The sequence below is a fragment of the Nicotiana tomentosiformis genome, chromosome 11, assembly GCF_000390325.3.
Source record: "Nicotiana tomentosiformis chromosome 11, ASM39032v3, whole genome shotgun sequence".
Classification (NCBI taxonomy): domain Eukaryota; kingdom Viridiplantae; phylum Streptophyta; class Magnoliopsida; order Solanales; family Solanaceae; genus Nicotiana; species Nicotiana tomentosiformis.
Genome location: NC_090822.1, coordinates 95,063,232 through 95,084,460, shown reverse-complemented (window position 1 = coordinate 95,084,460; position 21,229 = coordinate 95,063,232). Strand labels below are relative to the sequence as shown.

Here is a 21,229-nt window from a genome sequence, read left to right as displayed (position 1 = left end):
CACTGAAGGAGCAAATTTTCAATCAATTTAAGGTATAAATGTTCTTTTAAATAGTTTAATAATTTATATTTATGATGTTTCCATCTAATATTTAACTTTTGAAATACAGAGCAAGTGTGTATGGGAAGACCGCTATAGCGCGGAAGTAGCTACAAATTTTCATCATAAAGCTCGCAAGAGATTGGCGGATGCTTTCTCGGATGCTAGAAAGAAGAACAAGAGGCCTGGCTGGTTACTTGAGAATTTGTGGAATGATTTGCAAAGGCAATGGCTTACCGAAGAGTTCTTAGAGAGGAGCAAAAAAGGAAAGAAAGCTTGCGCATCCGAGAAGGGAGGCTCCTTGCACACTGGAGGTGCGATCAGCCTAAGGACAATAAAAAGAAGATTGGTACGTAATTGCTTAAATTATTTTACTTTTCTAAGTATATCTATTCTGTTTATTAACTAAATTAATTTGTTTTCAGGAAAAGAAGTATGGGCGTCTAATGAGTTATGATGAAATATTCAAGGAGACACATGTTGTGAAGAAGAAGAAAGAGGGGGATCAAGATAGGTGGGTCGAGGACCGGGCCTCGACTGCATATGTAAGCTTTCAATTTTATTTAAGTATTATAATTTACTTTTATAAAAAACTTGAAATACTGATTTAATTTAAAATAATATAGGGTCGCTACCAAAGTAACGTGGAGGAATTCATCCGTAGTCATCCAGCTGGTGAATCGGGTAAGCCAACCCAACCGTCGGACGAGGATGCTGAAAGAATATGGTTGGAGTCTGTTGGCGGTCCAAAATGGGGGAAGGTATACAGGCTTCCTACTAAAAACTTTCATCGCTATAAGTGTGGAATACGAGGAATATGGACTTTCTCGCAAGGCGAGCAACTTAATAGGGAGAGCCTCTCCGCTATGCGGGAGACAGTGATAAAGCTCACATCAGAGCTAGAAGCGGCTAAGGAAAGAGAAAGGCTTAGAGATGCTCAATTCCTTGGCATGCAAGCTCAGATCAGAACTCTCCTATCTAGTGGAGCTTTTTCGTTGCCCCGATCTCCTGAGTCATCTCCAGAGAGTCGACCTCCACGTGATCGTTCCTCCCGCCCTACTCGTGATCGTTCCTCCCGTCCTCCCCGTGATCGTGCTTCCCGTCCTCCACAAGACCGTTCTCTATATCGTCTTGTAGATGAAAGTTCATCAGACGGTGATGATGATGTTGTACAAAATACCTCTTGACTTTTATATACTTTGAACTAGACAAATAGAACCAGTTTTGAACTAGTTGTAATTAGTTTTAACTTGATTTTGGATTTTTATGTTCAATTGAACTTTAATTTGTTAGTTTTAAAGTATTTATTGAATGTTTTGGTTGTTGTTGTTGTGTTGTTGTTGTTGTTGTTGTTGTGTTGTTGTTGTTGTTGTTGTTGTTGTTGTTGTTGTTATTGTTGTTGTTGTTGTTGTTGTTGTTGTTGTTGTTGTTGTGTTGTTGTATTGGTATGCTGGCAGGTGGTTTAGCTGCCAAAACAGGCATTTTATGCCAAAATTAAACCCAGAAAAACCGACCAAAATTATTCCAAAAATACCGACCAAAGTTGGTCGGTTAATGAACATTGAATTCCCAGAATTCAACACTACCGTCCAACTTTGGTCGGTATTTTGCTTGCATTGTTGAGATTACCGACCATAGTTGGTCGGTAATATTTAATTTTAATTATTTTTAAAAAATATATATTTTCAATTACCGACCAAAGTTGGTCGGTTCTTTTTAATTTTAATAATTAATAAAAAAAATATAATTTAGTTAAACCGACCAACTTTAGTCGGTAAAATTAAATTAATAAAATATGTTTCCGACCAAAGTTGGTCGGTAAGTAATTAAACTTGTCAGATGGTCGATTTAATATACCGACCAAAGTTGGTCCGTAATTTCCGACCAACTTTGGTCGGTAAGCCATTCCGACCATCAAAACACCGTTCACACCGTAATGGTCGCGTTTTGGTCGGTAATTTGCCATAACCGACCAACGTTGGTCGGTATTTTTAGTCGGTTTTTAGCGAATTTCTAGTAGTATTAAAATGTGATATGTTGAAAAGAGCGAAGAGTTGCTTGATTATATTTTTATAAATAAGAATACATGTTTAATTTTTTTCTTTTTTAATATAGTTGATATTAATCACTAATGTATCAAAACCAAATAGATAATGTATTCCAGGAAGGGGTGTATAACATAATTTGACTTTATGATCCATGTTTAGCTATAACAACATAATTCTCTTCAGTTTTCAAAGAATGATAATGACATAATATAGATAATAAGACATATGACGGTCATATTATCTAATTTTTGTTTCATATTTTTAATATAGTAATAATCTCCTTTATTAACTTTATAATTTAAGTATAATCATCTAAATACCTAGATATACATCTAAGTATTTTTTTATTGCTTTGTCTTCTTAATATTGCTCCCTTTTATTTGTTTGAGGCGCTAAGTTTTAACGTAAATCCATCTTTAATTCCTCGGGCGGAGGTATAGATTTTAATTATTTTATTCCTTTTTTGAAAATTGTATAACTACGTCAGTGCCTTCTGGATCCGTATTAAATCTTCATTGTTAGGTTAACTCTTCTATAAAGCTTCTTGAAGTTTTCCTCTATTTTTATAAAGTTATTAGCATAATTTAAATATTTATATTAGTATAATTTAAATGTTCTTAAAGTTTTTTTTGCTATAGTCAGCTCTCTCCTATTTTATTAAAAAATCTTTGGAGTACAAATTAGAAATATTATCCCGATACTACTAATATAATCTGTCATGCTAAAAAAGGCAATACCTGCAATAATATTATGAATTGCGCACCAAGTATAATCACAAAGCATTTATTTTGGGATAAAATGAGACAATTTATATTATCAAATGAAAAATTAAGATAAAAAGTTTACACACTTTTAAGATGATATAATTTACCTCCTAGCATTCTCGTCGGGCAATCAGAGGTGGCTCAACCAAATTGGTGGCCTCAAGCAAAACTTATAAAGAGGCCTTAAGCTTTTTCGCAAAAACAAAACACGTATATACTTTTATTTAAAGTAAATTTTTAATTTTTTAAGATGCAACATTGTTAATAAGTTTTTATAATCAATTCTCTTTATATTTCTTTTTCAGTAGACAATTTATCCAATTCATTTTTCTTAAGACAACTCATTTTTTGAGATTGTATTGAAGTTCATTTCTTCTCCACTTGTTTTTTTTTTTGAATAATCTAATTTATATTATTTAGTTGACATGTTTGAATTCTAATATTCAATAAAAAAACAATATACACCTATAGTTAAATATAAAATTTAACTATATGACAGGAGAAATTTAGAATAATATAACCTGATTCTAAAAGTTGATAATATGATATCACTATAAATTTTTACTAATTCAGTTCGCTTGTTGCAATGCTTGAAAACTTAAAAAAATGATTGTACCATTTGATAGAATAGATAGCTTAACATGAAGAAAAAAAAAGAAAGTACGCGGTATAAGTTTTATTATAAAAAAGGAATTTTTTCTTTTTAATTGTCACCGTAAATCACATAGCTAAATGGTTCTCTTTTTTTTTTTTTAAAGTAAAAATCTTGTATTTACTTACCACATAATAGTCAACAGTAATTTGTTAAAAAAGATTAACTATAAAAACTACACTATTAATAAAAATGGGGCCTCAAAAGCTGAGGGTCCTAAAGCCTTTGCTTTAGTGGACCCTCCAGCCGGCCCTGCAGGCAATGAGTATTATATCATGATTATTGATTTGTAATTTATTGCTTTTGGTTAGAAAAATAATTATACAATTAAAAAATACTATCCTATTAAATGTTTAATACCAAGGATATTAATTTCAATTCATTTTAGGTCTTTTAGAATATCAAATAATAACACCTCTGTGTGAATCGTGCTTTGTTGTTAGTTAGATTTTATTTTTAAATAAAAAAATGTTAATGTTGAAATTTTGTACAAGAGAAAAAAAGAAGCAAAGAAGTGAAAACTTGAAAAGTGAAAACACGTCCTTCAAGAATTTTATTGGGGAAGCTTTCTCTGTGTATTAATTACTCCATATCAAAGAGACGGTAAAATTTGAATATCTGGGCCACGTGTTGGAAATAGTAATACATAGTACAGCAGGCATGGAAAAATCAACCGTTGAAATAATAGCATGTTGAATAAATAGTCAGATGGGCCCATGAACAATGACGTAAGCAAATGCCAAAAAAGTATGGCTTTCCCGTAGCACCTGCTAAAATGGAGTAGTGTAAGATGGCAACAATTAGAAATATTATCAATAAAGATGATAAAGTATATGTCAAATAAACTTTAGCAACACTGAAAAAAATTTAGCAATTAAATAATTAGGAGATATATCTTTACGGATCAATTTTTAGCCTAAGGATTTGTGGGTCATGTTGATAATTTAGAACCAGCCAAAAAGGTAACGTAGACATGTACAGTATCGCCCAGTGTGTTTGTCAACAAGGCATCAGGAGGAGGAAATAATTCTACTGTCAATGATATAGATACTTGATATCCTACAAATGATTCTACTATTAACCACTTGCGAAAGAAATATGCGTAAAAAAAGTAAAAGGAAGGAGTGACATCTGTTTTTGAGTCATGTCAATGTTTAGATTAAAATTACAAAATGAAATAAAGCTTTCTTCTAAACATTCAGATTGATAGGTTTTCCGCAAAGTACCGTTAAATTCAGAGAGTTGTCCATTTATTTAGCTGGTTTAACCAACAGTGCACTATCTGTAGAACTCAAAATAATCAAACGCCACAAATTAAAATAATTAGTTATGTAATCATGTTAGCTATGAACTATCAAATGGAATGCAGTAAAATTATTCACTACAACCAAGGAAAAGTAAGCAGATAATAACAGACGACCAAAGCGTACGAGCTAAAAAAAATATCAGAAATGAAGAAACTAAAACAGGTATGCACTATAATTAGATTGAGCACTCACAAAAAATTAAGATCACATTAATTTCCTGAAATGATCCATGATTTTCAACAATAATGTGATAGGTCATTTGCTTAGCCGTAAGTGGAAAAAAAAAATCAAAGAATGCTTATAAAGAAGTTTACACATTAATTGCGTGATAAAATTAAAATTTAGTCTTTTAATAGTCAAAAGTTACTTGCTTTACACCAAAGTATACTTTCACCTAGAGTGCAATTTAGTTTGCTAATAAAACTACATCATGTTAGCACATGCATGAACATTTTTATTTCCGTTTAAATTATCAAAATGATTAACAGAAGCAGCAATTACATTTAACAATTCTGTTACTGTGTTTTTGCTAAAGAAAACATAGATTGTTTTCTGCACTTTCAGCGGAGTCTTAACCAAAATGTGACAACATTAAAATCTATTAAGAGGTATTCTGAGCTTAACACATAATTCAAATTGTGAAGAGCTTGTAAAGTTTTTAAATTTCAGATACAATGAAATGTGCAGTAACAAGAAGATATTTTTTCTCTTAGTTGTCAAATTGAGGAATATTAACAATTTGACATGACTGGTGTAAAGAAGTTCTTCTCTGAGGCACTCTCAAATATAAAAAATTTCATCCGGAAAGTTTTATTTGTTATAAGTGAAGAAACTTCTAATCACTATGTATTCATTTTTCCAAAAATGGCTATATAAAGCAACAGGTCTTTGTTGTCTTGTACATACAACGGGATTTTCTGTACTCAGATAGAGTTTTAAAAAATGTTGAGATCTCATAGGAGTTCAAGAGTGAAAAGGTGAAAAATCTCATATGAAGTATTTCTATGATAACAGTAGTCAAATTCACCTCTGGTTTTTTGGCAGAAGTCTCTCTTTAAGAGTGCATTTAAACATGAAAAATATTATACTCCTTTCCTAAAATACAGGCTCTACTTCTGAGGGTTGCCACAAAAGGAACAAAATGAAAGACCAAAGCTTTTTTTTATATGTCAACATGCAGAGGACCAACATATATTCAACCACACATTTTGAATAGTAATTATGTCGTATAGGTTGATATTAGTTTATATGCAAGAGCTAAACATGATATTCATACCTTTCATCTATGTCTTCCAACCAGCAGAGTCAAGAATAACGATGTCATCCTTGGAGATAGTAACCTAGAGAAAGAGAATTTTATTCAACATGATAAAATTGAATAGCTAAAGAATTGCGCCGGAGACGTGCAACAGTAAATAATACCAAAGAGATCAGACACACCACACACGAAAGTATAAAGTGCTACATTATCAACATACCTATCTACATGTTCCGACGTGTCCAACTCCGTATTGTCCATGGTTTTCTTTTCTGTTTCTTCTTTTTAAAGTTGGTATCAGTAGAAAGGTTGCAACTAAGAGAATGGAAAACGACGGAGAAATTAACGCTGCCAACACCCAAGCCAACGTCATCCAAGATGTTGCTGGCAAGAGTGGCCGTACCAAAAACAGGAATTATACCAACAAGAGCCAGGAGGTGCCACCCGAGGTTTTGTCAAACGAAGGGCTTACATCCCAAGAACCATTTGCCATTGAGACGAGCGGGGATAGGGTGGGTAAAGAGTGGGTGATGAAGATGAATGCGGGGATGGACGTCGTGGAGATCTTTGGCCAATGCTTGGGGAAGGTGGAAGGCACCCTTAGTGTTCTTCAGAGGCACACTCTTGAAGAGATAGAGAGTATCCGAAATAACTTGTAGGGACGTACACAGACCGAGATGGAACTAAGGCAAACCATCACTGCCTTAGAGTGAAGACATGGAGGCTTTGAGTACTATCAATGCTATGAAGGCAAAGATAGAGTCACTCGAGGAGCATGTTAGTGCTGGCATGACCGACGCAACCAACAATATTTTGGTGACGAGGGATGCCAAGATCGAGGCTCCCAAACCCCTGGTGTTCAAAGGTGTTTGTGATGCACAGGAAGTGAAAAACTTCCTTTGGCACTTGGAGAACTACTTCAGGCACGACAAAGTGAGGGACGACGAGGCCATGATCAACACGGCAGTGTTGTACCTCTCAGAGACTTCCATGCTATGGTGGAGAAGGAAGATGGCCGACGTGGATAAAGGTCTATGTACTATTAGCATGTGGGATCAGTTCAAAGCCGAGTTCAAGCGACAGTTCTTTCCAAACAATGTCTTGTACAAGGCAAGGCACAAACTTAGGGAGTTGAAGCAAACAGGGAGCATACGTGTCTATGTTAAAGAGTTTGCTACCATTATGCTTCAAATCCAAAAGAGTTTGCTACCATTATGCTTCAAATCCCCAACCTAACCAATGATGACTTGTTGTTCCACTTCATGGACGGGTTGCAAAATTAGGCTAAGAAGGAGTTGCAACACCGGCAAGTCACAGATATAGACCAAGCCATAGTTGAGGCCGAATCATTGATGGATTTCAGGCATGACAAGCATGACAAAGGCAAGGGCAAAGAATCAAAGTTTAACAATGTCAAAGGTGGGGGAGACCGTGGAAAAGTCAAGGAGATACAACAACAATACTACAAGACTCAAAATTCCAAAAAGTCGAGTGGCCTTTAGGGCTACGCCGAGAAGAGGGGATGTTACATATGCGGAATGCCGCACAGCTTCAGGAGTTGTCCCGACCTACAGAGCTTCAGCGCCATGGTCCGTGAACGGAAGGAGCAACCACAAGGAGAGAGTTCGGGAACCGCACAGTTGGGTATGATTGGATTATGCGGTGCTGCCACGAATCAATCTATCCAACCTACCGAGAATGGCAATCAGTACGTGGATCTCACCATCAATAACAAGACTGCTCGTGCAATGATGGATACTAGAGAAACTCATAATTTCGTGACTGAGGCTGCCGCAAAGAGACTAGAATTGAAGCTTGCTCTAACCAACTCTCACGTCAAGACCGTGAATGTCGAGGTACAGAATGCTCGTGGGGTAGCTAATGGAGTTGGTGTCAAATTGGAAACTTGGAAAGGTATGACAGACTTTACCGTAACCGCTATGGATATCTTTGACATCATATTGGGGCAAGAGTTTTTTAGACATTGTCATACTTTGATCGACCCCTAACTCCAACGTCTCTTGGTTATGGAGCAAGATGGATCTTGCATGGTACCTACAGTGACTATGCCACAAGGACAGAGCCAAACACAACTTTCAGCTATGCAGGTTGTCAAGGGGATCAAGAAAGGGGAGCCGACGTTCGTGGCAACCATCGCAAGTCTGGAGGAGGACAAGAGTTTTCAAGAGACACTGCTTCCTTGCATAGAAAAGTTACTTGAGGAAAACAAAGATGTCATGCCCGAGGAGTTGCCTAAGCACTTGCCGCCTAGGCGAGAGGTGGATCACAAAATTGAGTTTGAGCCAAGGGCTAAGCCACACGCATTTGCCCCATATCCTATGGAACCGCCCGAGCTAGAGGAGCTCAATAAACAATTGAAATAGATGCTAGATACTGGTGACATTCTCCCATCAAAGGCACCATTAGGCACACCATTAATGTTCCAGAAGAAGAAGGATGGATCGCTGCGCTTGTGCATAGACTACCGAGCACTTAATAAGGTCACATTGAAGAATAAGTACCCGATCCCACTCATTGATGACTTGGTCGATAGACTTGGGGAAGCCAAGTACTTTACCAAGGTGGATCTTCACAGGGGCTACTACCAGGTTTGCATTACAAAAGGGGATGAGCTGAAGATAACATGTGTGACGAGATATGGAGCCTTTGAGTGGTTGGTGATGCCCTTCAGCTTAACCAATGCACCGGCCACATTTTGCACCCGTATGAACAAGATTTTTCATCCCTACCTTGATCAATTTGTGGTAGTCTACATAGACGACATAGTCATCTATAACAACACCTTGGAGGAGCATATGGTGCACTTAAGAAAGGTTTTCCAAGTCTTACGGGAGAATGAGCTATACATCAAGAGGGAGAAATATGAGTTTGCACAATCAAAGGTCCACTTCTTAGGCCATATTATTAGCAATGGAGAGCTACGCATGGACAAGGCTAAGGTACGTGCTATCCAGGAATGGAAGGCACCTATAAAGGTAACTGAGTTGAGATCCTTCTTTGACCTTGTTAACTACTATTGTCGGTTCATCAGTGGCTACTCAGCAAAAGCCGCACCATTGACTGAGTTGCTAAAGAAGAACAAGCCATGGGTTTGGATGGAACATTGTCAAAAGGAGTTTGAAGGCCTTAAGGCAGCTGTAACAGAGGAGCTAGTCTTGGCGGTACCTGACTTTGCCAAGACATTTGAGGTGCACACAGATGCCTCAGACTTTGCCATTGGGTGTGTCCTGATGCAGAATAAGCATCCCATAGCATTTGAGAGCCGTAAGTTAAATGAGACGGAGCGGCGTTACATGGTGCAAGAGAAGGAAATGACTGCCATTGTGCATTGGCTTCGTACATGGTGACATTATTTTCTCGGGTCGAGGTTTGTGGTCAAAACTGACAATGTGGCTACTAGCTACTTTCAGACGTAGAAGACGCTCACACCAAAATAGGCTAGGTGGCAAGATTTCTTGGCCAAGTTTGATTATGTGCTGAAGTACAAGCCGGGCAAAGATAACGTTGTAGCCGATGCCTTGAGCTGGAAAGCCGAGCTTGCTGCCATCACTTTAGAAAGTTAGGACATTTGTGAGGCTATAAAAGAAGGCATGCAACATGATCCAGCAACCAAACAACTTATCGAGTTAGCCAACCAGGGCAAGACGAGACGTTTTTGGGTAGAAGATAGCATATTGCTTACCACGGGTCGGCGGGTCTACATGCCTAAGTTTGGAGACATTAGACGGTGGATCATAAGGGAGATTCATGACACAATGTGGGCTGGTCATCCAGGCCAACGTCGCATTAGGGCCTTGGTTGAGTCAGTCTACTATTGGCCACGCATGCGAGATGGCATAGAATGTTATGTGCAGACTTATCTTGTCTGTCAGCAGGACAAGGTTGAGCAATAACAACCTGGAGGACTTTTGGAACCGCTACAAGTCGCAGAGCATCCATGGGAGAGCGTAACTATGGACTTTATCACTTTTCTACCGAAGTCCGATGGTTATGGTACTATTATGGTGGTCGTGGATAGATTTTCTAAATATGCAACCTTCATGCCCGCCTCACCAGGTTGCATTACCAAGGAAGCCGCGAAGCTATTCTTTAAGAACATGGTGAAGTATTGGGGCTTACCAAGGCATATTATCAGTGATCGAGACGTCCACTTTACTAGGAACTTTTAGAGAGAGTTATTCGACATACTTGGTACGGAACTACACTTTTCCACTAGTTTCCACCCACAGACGGATAGACAGATGGAATGGGTCAATGCCTTACTCGAATGCTACTTGAGGCATTATATAAGCGCGCATCAGAAAGATTAGGCAAGGCTCCTGGACATTGCTCAATTGTCTTATAACTTGCAGCGGAGTCAGTCCATGGGGCAGAAACCATTTGAGCTAGTCACAGACCAACAACCACAAGCTCCATATTCATTACCAGTTGGTTTGAGGGAAAGAGTTTGGGGGTTTATCATATGGCCAAATGATGTGAGCATCAACCTGACACTGCTAAGTCCTACTTGGATAAGACAGCTAAGAAGTTGAAGAAGTTTGCAGACCGTAAGCGGCGTCCCACGGGCTATAGAGTTGGGGACATTGTAATGGTGAAGTTTAACCCAAGACAGTTCAAGGCACTACGGGGCATACATCTGAATCTGATTCGCAAGTATGAGGGGCCATTTAAGATCGTCTCCAAGGTAGGAAAGATCTCATACAAGCTTGACATGCCATCGTATCTTAAGATCTATCTTGTCTTCCATGCCAGCATGCTTAATCCATATCATGAAGACAAGGATGATCCGAGTAGGAGCCAATTAAGTCGAGCGCCTATTACTATCACCGCCTCACATGACCGGGAGATTGAGGCTATTATTGATTACTAGGCCAGGTAAAAACAAGGGAAAAAATCCACCGCAATGTTCCTCGTCCATTGGAAGGGGCAATCTCCGGAGGAGGCACGCGGGAATGATATGAAGACTTATGGAAATTCAAAGATATGATCCGAGAGTTTATACAGCAACATTGTGCCGCGGTCATCGCAACATTAGGTGGGGGAGAGTGTGATGATCCGCCACGTCACCATGCCACATAAGCACGATTTGGCATATATTAATACCATATGGAAGCTTACATAGGAGAAGATTCTAAAGAAGTATGGATATTTCCTTTGGAAGACCCTAGGTGCATATGGATTTGCTAGGAAAGTCCTTGGAATCTTCTAGGCTTGTAGAAAATTTTAGAGAAAGCCCTTATCTTGTAAATATTAAGGAATTGTGTAATTATTAATATTTACACTCTAGCCCCTAGGAGACTAGTATATTAAGGGGGCCATCTATTTGTAATTCACCAAGCAAACAATTCAAGTTCTCTCTAATACAAAGCTTCCTTTAACAATTCTCTTGTGTTCTTTCTACTATTCTCTTAGCGATCTTGAGTGTGGTAAGGCTGACTTGGCATAGCAAGAACGTGAGCAAGTTGTGCAAGATCGTGAGCGAGTTGTCAAGTGTCGCACGTGTACTTAGTTAATAACTAAGGACGTGACAATACTCTTCTATTTTCACATGATGACAAGTTAAATTTTATTACGTTCCCAAATGTATTTAGAAGGAAAGGTACCTAAATTAATTGTAGTATATTTTTTATTATTAAAATATAAATAGTTTGACTTGGCACGAATTTGAAGAAATGAAGACTTTTAAAACTCATGATTTTAAACCTGTCATAATATTTGCATGGTTATAAGACTTTTGAAACCCACATTGTCAAATCTGTCATAACATTTGTGACTATAAAATATTGTCATTAAGAGCAAAATACTAAGTTTATGTTAAATTATTTTTATATTTAGAAAAACATCATTTTATTTTGGAAAAAAATAAACTGAAAATAGAGTCACGTAAACTAATGAAGAGGCTACATGTAACGATCCGACTAGTTATTTTGAGATCTAGCGTGTCATTCAGCGGATTGAGACCTTGAGTAGCTTTACTTCAGGTATTATGACTTATACATGTGGTCGGAATTGAATTTCAGGAAGTTCGAAGTTGATTTGGAAAGAAAATTTTAAATTCGGAAGTTTTAAGTTGTAAGAGTTGGCTAGGGTTTGACTTTTGAGTAAATGACCTCAGAATCAGTATTTGATGGTTCCAATAGGTTCGTATGATGATTTAAAACTTGGGTGTATGTTCGGGTTGAGTATCGGGTGATCTGGGGGCATTTCGGCGTTTAATATTGAAAGTTAGCATAATTTCCAAAGTTTGGTTTGAAGTGGACTATGGTGTTATCGATATCCGTACGGGGTTCCGAGCTTTGAAATAGGTTCGCATCGTGGTTTATGACTTGTACACAAAATTTGGCATCATTCTGAAATGTTTACGTGTGATTCGGATGCGTTCAGCGAAGGATGAAGGTTTGAAAGTTAAGAGAGTTTAATAAATTGAGTTTGATCTTTAATTCTTGGTTTCGATGTTGTAATTTGTGTTTCGAGCCTTCGGACAAGTTTACATAGGGTATATAAACTTGTTAGAATGATTGAACGGGGTTCCTCGGACCTTGGGTAAGTTTTGGGGTGGTTCTGGACCACTTTTAGGCCTTTTGAAACTGTTGATAATTGGTGTCGAGGGTGTGAAATGCGATGGGGAGGTGTGGGCCGCGATAGCAAAGAGCAAAGTGTTGTTCCAATCCTTGTGAACCGCGATCGCGGAAGGAAGGTCGCGATCTCGTAGAAGGAATTTCTGTTGTTAGTGGTCTAACTTCGGAAGCTTATATCTGGCAATCTATAAGGAATTTGGAGATGATCTAAAAATAAAAGTTGTAGCCCTTTCAATCTAGTTTTTAGAAAAGCAAACCAATTATAATTTGTAAATTTGTACAAAAGGTTATGGCTATTATGGTGAAGTGTGTCTGTGAAGAAGAAAACACAAATTGTACATTGCTTTCGCGGGATTTTGGCCGCGATCGCGATGAAGCAAACATTGATGGAACTTTTTTTAACCGCGATCGCATGGCTTATGACTTCGATCGTGAAGAAGGAGGCCTGGCATGTGTATTAAATATCTAATTTCAGGATTTTGAGCTCATTTCTTCACTTTTAAGTTCTTGGAGCACATGTGGGCGATTTGGGGTGATTCTTGAAGATCATTTTCGCCATATATCATAAGGTAAGTTATTCCTTCTTGTTTCGAGTTAAATACATGAGTTATATATGGATTTTAACATGGAATTTGATAGAAATTATGGAATTTTTGGAAGAAAACCTAGGAATGGTATTTTTGAATTTTGACACGAAATTAGACATGAAATTGAGAATAAATTATATAATTGAGTTCATGGTGCTATGAGTAATGTTTATCTTCAACAATTTTTGGAATCCAGGCACGTGGGCCTAGGGATTGACTTTTTGAGCGGAATTGAGAATTGTTATAAATTGATTAATTAAGAGTTTTTGGGTATATTTTGATTGGTTTGCACGTTGTTTGACTAGTTTCGGATCGATGGGCATCAGTTTGAGGTTTTAGAGAGGCGTTGGAGCCGGTTATCGGATTTCGAAGTGAGGTAAGTCTCCTGTCTATCCTTGTGAGGGAAAAACTACCACCTAGGTGATGTAATTGTTATGTGCTACTAGTTGTGGGTGCTACGTACGCACAAGGTGACAAGAATCTATACGTAGCTAAAGCATGTTTATGTCCGGGTAGACTTAGGACTTTATCATGTAATATTTGAATTAATTGAACTCATTTTTGCAAGCTTAATTAAGTGAATTTATAATTCAAATTGATTTAGGAATATATATTAGTTGTTGGCAAAATATTTGATAAATGGTAAAGGGTATATCCACTTTATGTTCGTGTACTTGTATTGTAAGCACGTGACTCATAATTCGATGAGTTCCTTCCTTTCTTGTGGAGCGGGCCGAACGCCTCGGCAGTATATTGAGATGCATCTCTCGTTCGTGCCAGTCGACCCTCAGCAGTGTACACACCACTCTAAATTGGGTCATACGACCTCGGCATAATCGTGCGTTATATCGCTAGCAATCCAAATATTCGCGAGATTTTTCCTTCTACTGATGCCTGGCATTTTGTATTATATTCATTATCTGTATGGTACTGGCACTTGATATATTTGAGTTGTTGAGATAGAATACAAAATTGAGAAATTTATATCTTTAAAAGAAATTTTGGAAGATTATGTAAATTACAGTCTTAACCCACTATTATTTTTGTGCTTCATATTCGTTTATAATTTATCATATTGCTTTATTGGACCTCTAGTAAGTGTCGATGCCGACCCCTCATCACTACTTCTCCAGGGTTAGGCTAGATACTTACTGGGTATGCGTTGATTTACGTACTCATGCTACACTTCTGCACTAAATGTGCAGGATCTGACAGGTTCATTTGGTGGTCATCTTGGCGTGTAGGCGCAGTTACTGAGGAGACTTTTGGTGAGCTGCATTCTAGGCTACGTATCGCAGCCCAAAGAGTCTCCATTGTACTCTATCCTGTCTTATTTATATTTCGGACAGATGTTGTATTATTATTATACTCCTTAGTAAATGCTCATGCACTTATGACAACGGGTTTTGGGGATACTCTGGTGATTGTTATGATTTGGCTTAAGATTGTCATCTTTTATTTTATATCTTACTAATATTTTAAGTATTCATGATTTTTAAATGCATCGAATCCTTTACTTAGTAAGGCTTATGATTTTAAAAATAATAAAATGAATAATTAAGCTAATAGTTCATCGTTAGCTTGCCTAATAGTGACGTTGGGAGCCATCACGACTTATAGTGGGTTTTGGGTCATGAAAACTTGGTATCAGAGCTCTAGGTTCATTTGGGTCTCACGAGTCATGAGCAAGTCTAGTAGAGTCTTGCGGATCGGTACGGAGATGTCTGTACTTATCTTTGAGAGGCTACAGGGCATTTAGGAGCACTTCCCTTCTTGATTCCTCGTCGTGCAATTTGATTCCATTGAAACTTATGCCTTCATTTCCTTCCTACTCAATCTTATGCGACGTGTAGCGCTAGTTATCAATTGGGCATTGAGGAGTTATAATAATACCGCAGATGTGGTGTAGGATATTTCTCCCTGAGTATTCGATTGGGCTATTGACGTCGCCTCATGGAGGGATGTTTTGTCATTTTGGCACAATGTTAGTATTGCCTATGGTTTCGCTGCTATGTACAGTGTATTATAATATTCATGCGTGGTTATCACGCAGTGTTCGTATAAATGGTAGGATGCTTATTTGTGTGTCGCGGCAATGAATGTCTCAAAATGAGGATTATTCGATCCATGGTTTGGAGGTTTGACATTTAATTTCAGCGGAGGAGAGGCAATTGGACTATGGATGTTCAGGCCTCGGTTGATAGAGTATCGAGACTGGATATTTTCAGATGTGGTGGAATTCTCGTTTGTGATGTGGTGTTGTCATCCTTGTTGAAATGCATTAAGGCTCCTTGGTGTTATTGTCTTCTTTGATTTGCCTTCGGACCAGGGTATTGTGAAATGGTGCATGAGAAGCAGTTGTCAGAGATGGCGTTGTATGTTGGCTTCAGAGTCTAATTGGTGCTCCTAATATTGATGGCTCGGGGGAGATGATCTTTATGGAGTCTTAGAGTTGGTGGAAAATTACCCCTTCGGGTGCTACAAAGATGGATTATGATTTGAGGCAGTATCTTGGTAGCAAGGGAGGAGGAAGGACATGGTGGGAGGTGTCTCACGGTAGTTGAATTGCTAGCAGGTCAAGTATGAAAAGCATAGGTCGAGAAGTTGCTTAAAGGAGATGGTTTAACCGAAGTAGGAGTGGCAGAGTAACATATGAATTCTGTGGTAGGATAGCCACATGCCTTGAGAAAAGTTTAGAGCGATTTGGGAAATCATGGTGGACAGTGACTAAGTATATAAATTTCATTTGGGACAATGGCTACTGTACTGAGGAAGATTGAATATGACAGAGAGGAGTTTGCTTGAAAGGAAGAGGGGTGTGAAAGCTTGATTATCGTTTTTTGGATGCAGCATGACGTCGAGTTTGAAACGTATGGTTGGACTTTCAGTTGATGCTAATGAGGGATTAACAAACTCTTACAGCTGGCGGGAGAGCATGGGCTCGGGAGGGTTTTCTGATTTCGTGATAGTTGTACCCAGGGCAACGTCATTGGAAGATGTCGGTATGGAATTCCACAAGTGGGCTACTTCCTATGAGCAGGTTAGCGGTTGCACGATTTTGATGAAGTTTCTACAAAGATTTCTACTTACTACCTAATAGGAGGTCGAATGAGAGATTATACTGACAATTCGGAATGTTCATGAAAAGTTTAACAAGAGATTACGAGGAATTTGGCGGGTTATCAGTGCGAGATCACGGTAATTGAGAAGGAGGAATTATTGTGGGTTCTTCATTTATGTGATTGTAGCTTAAAGCTAAGTGGGGGAGCCCACTGTCTGTGATTAGATCACATGGTTGTCTGCTTTTGCTGTTTATGGTTATCAGTTCATTGGTGAATTATTTATCACTAAGAAAAGGGAACACTCGGGGTAACTCGAGCAAAGAACTTGATGAATGTGTGCTATATTTTGCCTTCTCGATTCATGTGCAGGTTATGGAAAGACTCAGAGTTTATGCTTCTTGTGGATGTGATGTACAAGGAAAAGAATTCATCTGGTTGCTTCTTTGGGAGTGTTTATGAGCTAACAGAGCATTGGAGTTGGATTATATTCGGGATCAAGTCAGAGTGGGTGACTCTCAATAATGGTTCTCATAGGTTCAAGAATTAAAGTGCACTATCTAAGGAATTTGGGTCTGTTGTGTAGTTAAGGATCGAGTTTTTGCAGTGCATTAAGAAAGGGACTTGGAGTGTTTCTATGTTAGCACTGGGGGTCTGCAGTGCAATGTTAGAGAGATGAAAGAAAACAACTTCTAATTCATAGAGGATCTTTCAGAATGGGTGTACGAGTTGGAGATGCTATTGTGCGCATAAGGAGGGTATAAGATAGTTCATGGATATTGAGACGATGTGGTCTCGTAAATTGGGTCACTCGGGATGAGTGTGTTGGGTTTCATTATGTTTTGAATGGAGCTATCATTATTTCTAAGCCAAGTCAAGAGTAAATTGGAAGAAGTGGGGTCAGTTAGTAATGGTTTGAATTAGTATGATTGTGGCAATGATCAGTTCCTTCGGCATGTTGAGTTATACAGGTGGTTTGTGGTTGTATGTACGGGCTTGACAACCACCATAATTTGCTTGATATGGGAGGTATTCGATTCCTATGGCCTTGTTATGTAAATGGATCCCGGAAGAGTTATGGCAGTTTAGACCACGACTTGAGGTTTGTATTTTTTGCGGTCGTGGAAATTCAATTGTATGTTGCAATGGTTCTTCTAAAATGAGTTAAGTAAAAGGTTTCTAGCCAATGAAGTGTTTATTCTACTAGTAGTTTAGGGGTTATGATGAATTATTGTACTTTCACGTAGCGGCATGATAGGTGCAGTGAGCGGCATGGGAATTGGAAGTTGAGGATCAAGGTTGCGGCTCGGTGTTGAAAAGAATGTCACGAGCTCGGATGGGCAGGGAAGAATTCAGATGGTTAGAGTAAGCTGGCATTATCTTAGTGTCGCCTGAGAATGGTGTTCTGTGGAAGAGGCATTGTGTATTGATTTGCAGATTCGTGATTTACTTTACAGAATTAGTACGGTTGGTGGTATGGAGGTGCAGACTTTGCTACCTGGTGCGGAAGGTCGTGGGAGCATATCCCATGGGAAAATTGTATAAGTGTGACATGTTAGTCACTTGATTGTTAAGGACTGAAACCAAGTATGGAGATTCTGGTACTATCGCTAATGTGAGAGTTTATGCCTGAAAGGTGCTCTATTCCTTTGGTTGCAGACTGTGGGAGTTTGTTCTGCATTGAACGACTGCTCGTGTATATTATGAATAGGGCCATTGTGGATCCTTGAAAGGTTGTTGGCCCAGTATGGTATGATCAGAATCGGCTTAAGGTCCGTTGGTGGGTCTAATATGAATGTGTGCTCTACGTCAGGTCGAAAGTGTTCATTCGGCATAACATTGCTTACGGAGGAGTCTTTGGGCGTTGTATGTTATTCCCGTCGTCGGTTATTCCATGTATCTCTATTGTGGCAGGTGGGTTGTGAGATGACTTGATTATTCGCATATGTGTTGTGATCCCGTGTAGTGTGTGGTGTTATATGAGGAAGATGGTTCTCCAGATGCAGGTAATTCATTGCACCTTAGTCGTCCTAGGGGTTTTGTAGCGTATGGCACTATCCGTCTCCCCAGGATTGTATTATGCACCTAGCATACTTGTGGTCGATATTCGAACACTTCGTAAGTATAAGCATTTCGGCTTGATGGGTGTTTAGTTATTGATTGTTATGTGTGGATCGGATGGCACGTCGCCACCGGTATATTGTTTGGATTGGGGTGGCATGCCGCCACGGGTATGTTGTGTGGATCGGGTTGCGCACCGCAACAATGTCATGTTTGCATCGGGTTGCACGCCGCAACAGTGTCATATTTGGATCGGGTTGCACGCTGCAACAGTGACATGTTAAGTACTGTTCCTTATACTTATTTTGTGTACCTTGTTTCCCATCTCTGAGATAGAGCCATAACATCGGTTAGCCGCAACAGTGTACCTTGGCACGTTCGAGGACGAGCATATATGTAAGTGGGGGGAGAATGTAACGACCCGACCGGTCGTTTTGAGATCTAGCGTGTCGTTCGACGGTTTCAAGCCTTGAGTAGCTTCACTTCAGGCATTATGACTTGTACGTGTGGTCGGAATTAAATTTCTGGAAGTTCGGAGTTGATTTGGAAAGAAAATTATAAATTCAGAAGCTTTAAGTTGGAAGAGTTTACCAGAGTTTGACTTTTGAGTAAACGACCTCGGAATCAGTATTTGAAGGTTCCAATAGATTCGTATGATGATTTCGGACTTGGGCGTATGTTCGGGTTGAGTATCGGGTGATCCGGGGGCATTTCGGCGCTTAATATGGAAACGTGGCATTTTGAACGGTTTAGATTTTCTTAAGTTTGGTTTGAAGTGGACTTTGCTGTTATCGATTTTTGTTTGGGGTTCCAAGCCTTGGAATAGGTTCGCATCGTGATTTATGACTTGCATGTAAAATTTGGTGTCATTCTAGAAAGTTTACGTGTGATTCGGATGCGTTCGGCAAAGGATGAAGGTTTGAAAGTTAAGAGAGTTTAATAAATTGAGTTTGATCTTTAATTCTTGGTTTTGATATTATAATTTGTTTTCCGAGCCTTCGAACAAGTTTACATAGAGCATATAAACTTGTTAGAATGATTGAACGGGGTTCCTGGGACCCCAGGTGAGATTTGGGGTGGTTCTAGACCACTTTTAGGCCTTTTGGAACTGCTGATAACTGGTGTCGAGGGTGTGAAATGCGATGCAGGAGGTTTGGGCCACGATAACGAAGAGCAAAGTGCTTTTCCAGGTCTTGTGAACCGCGATCGCGGAAGGAAGGTCGCAATTGCGTAGAAGGAATTTCTGTTGTCAGTAGTCTGACTTCGGAATCTTATTTCTTGCAATCTATAAGGAATTTGGAGATGATCCAAAAATAAAAGTTGTAGACCTTTGAATCTAGTTTTAAGAAAATTAAGCCGTTTGGATTTGGAATGTTTTACAAAAAGTTATGGCCATTATGGTGAAGTGTGTCTGTGAAGAAGAAAACACAAATTATACATTGCGATCGCGGGAATTTGGTCGCGATCGCGATGAAGGAAACATTGCTGGAACTTTTTTTAACTGCGATCGCGAGGCTTATGATTGCGATCATGAAGAAGGAGGCCTGGCATGTGTATTAAACATCTAATTTCGGGATTTTAAGCTCATTTCTTCACTTTTAAGTTCTTGGAGCACATGTGGGGTAGTTCTTGAAGACAATTTTCGCCATATATCATAAGGTAAGTTATTCCTACTTATTTCGAGTCAAATAATTGGGTTATATATGGATTTTAACATGGAATTTGATAGAAATTGTGGAAATTTTGGAAGAAAACCTAGAAATGGTATTTTTGGATTTTGATATGAAATTAGACATGAAATTGGGAATACATTATATAATTGAGTTCGTGGTACTATGGGTTATGTACTCATGCTACACTTACTTGGTATGCGTTGATTTACGTACTCATGCTACATTTCTGCTCTAAATGTGCAGGATCTGACAAATTCATTTGGTGGTCATCTTGGGGAGTAGGCGCAGTTGCTGAGGAGACTTTTGGTGAGCTACATTCCAGGCTATGTATCGCAGCCCACAAAGTCTCCATCGTACTATTTACTCTATCCTGTCTTATTTACATTTTGGACAGATGTTGAATTATTATTGTACTTCTTAGTAAATGCTCATGCACTTGTGACACCGAATTTTGGAGATACTCTAGTGATTGTTATGTTTCGGCTTAAGATTGTTATCTTTTATTTTATATCTTACTAATATTTTAAGTATTGATGATTTTTAAAAGCATTGAATTTTTTATTTAATAAGGCTTATGATTTTAAAAATAATAAAATAAATAATTAAGCCGATAGAGTACCGTTGGCTTGCCTATTGGTGACGTTGGACGACATCACGACCTATAGTGGATTTTGGGTCATGACAATACATGTAAAATCAAAATAGAATAAGTGAAACATATAAGTGTTATTTGAGTATTGTACGATAAGAAGAAACCTACATAAGTAAAATTAAGTTCTACCGAACATTTACCAGACCTACCATCTTATATGTGGTACAAGTTGGTTGCAAAAAATAAAGATAGCAAATTAAATAAAAAGATGTATAACCAATAAACCTGGCGTAGGAGGAAAAATATAAAAAATAATTAGTAAATAAAATTACCTAACCTAACTAAATTGCATCTTTTTACATGGCCAGCCAAAAAACGTTTATGTTCACTTGATACTATTGATGACGTATACTATTCAATTAGAGTTCATCAACCAAATTTATTATGCAAGCATTGAAATTGACTCAGGTATAATTTATTGGCAATGAAACATGAGTACTACTTGTAAGGATAATGTTGCGTAGGAATTGTTGAAATGTATTTATATAGAGTTGGTGTAATTGTCGTTTCATTAGTAGTCCTAAGCAGTG

At 38.4% G+C, this 21,229-nt stretch overlaps 1 protein-coding gene across 1 annotated transcript; it reads left to right on the top strand.

The window, feature by feature from the left end:
- The first annotated feature begins 7,654 nt into the window (after positions 1-7,654).
- On the top strand, positions 7,655-8,452 carry LOC138901879 (uncharacterized). The gene is made up of 2 exons (XM_070189676.1): positions 7,655-7,982; positions 8,130-8,452. The coding sequence occupies exons 1-2, from the start codon at positions 7,655-7,657 to the stop codon at positions 8,450-8,452; spliced, it is 651 nt and encodes a 216-aa protein (XP_070045777.1).
- Positions 8,453-21,229: the final 12,777 nt, after the last annotated feature.

Coding starts and splice junctions, on each gene's coding strand:
- LOC138901879 (XM_070189676.1), top strand. CDS start 7,655: ATGGTCCGTGAACGGAAGGAGCAACCACAAGGAGAGAGTTCGGGAACC. Junction 7,983..8,129: donor CAAATTGGAAACTTGGAAAG/GTATGACAGACT, acceptor TGGTACCTACAG/TGACTATGCCACAAGGACAG.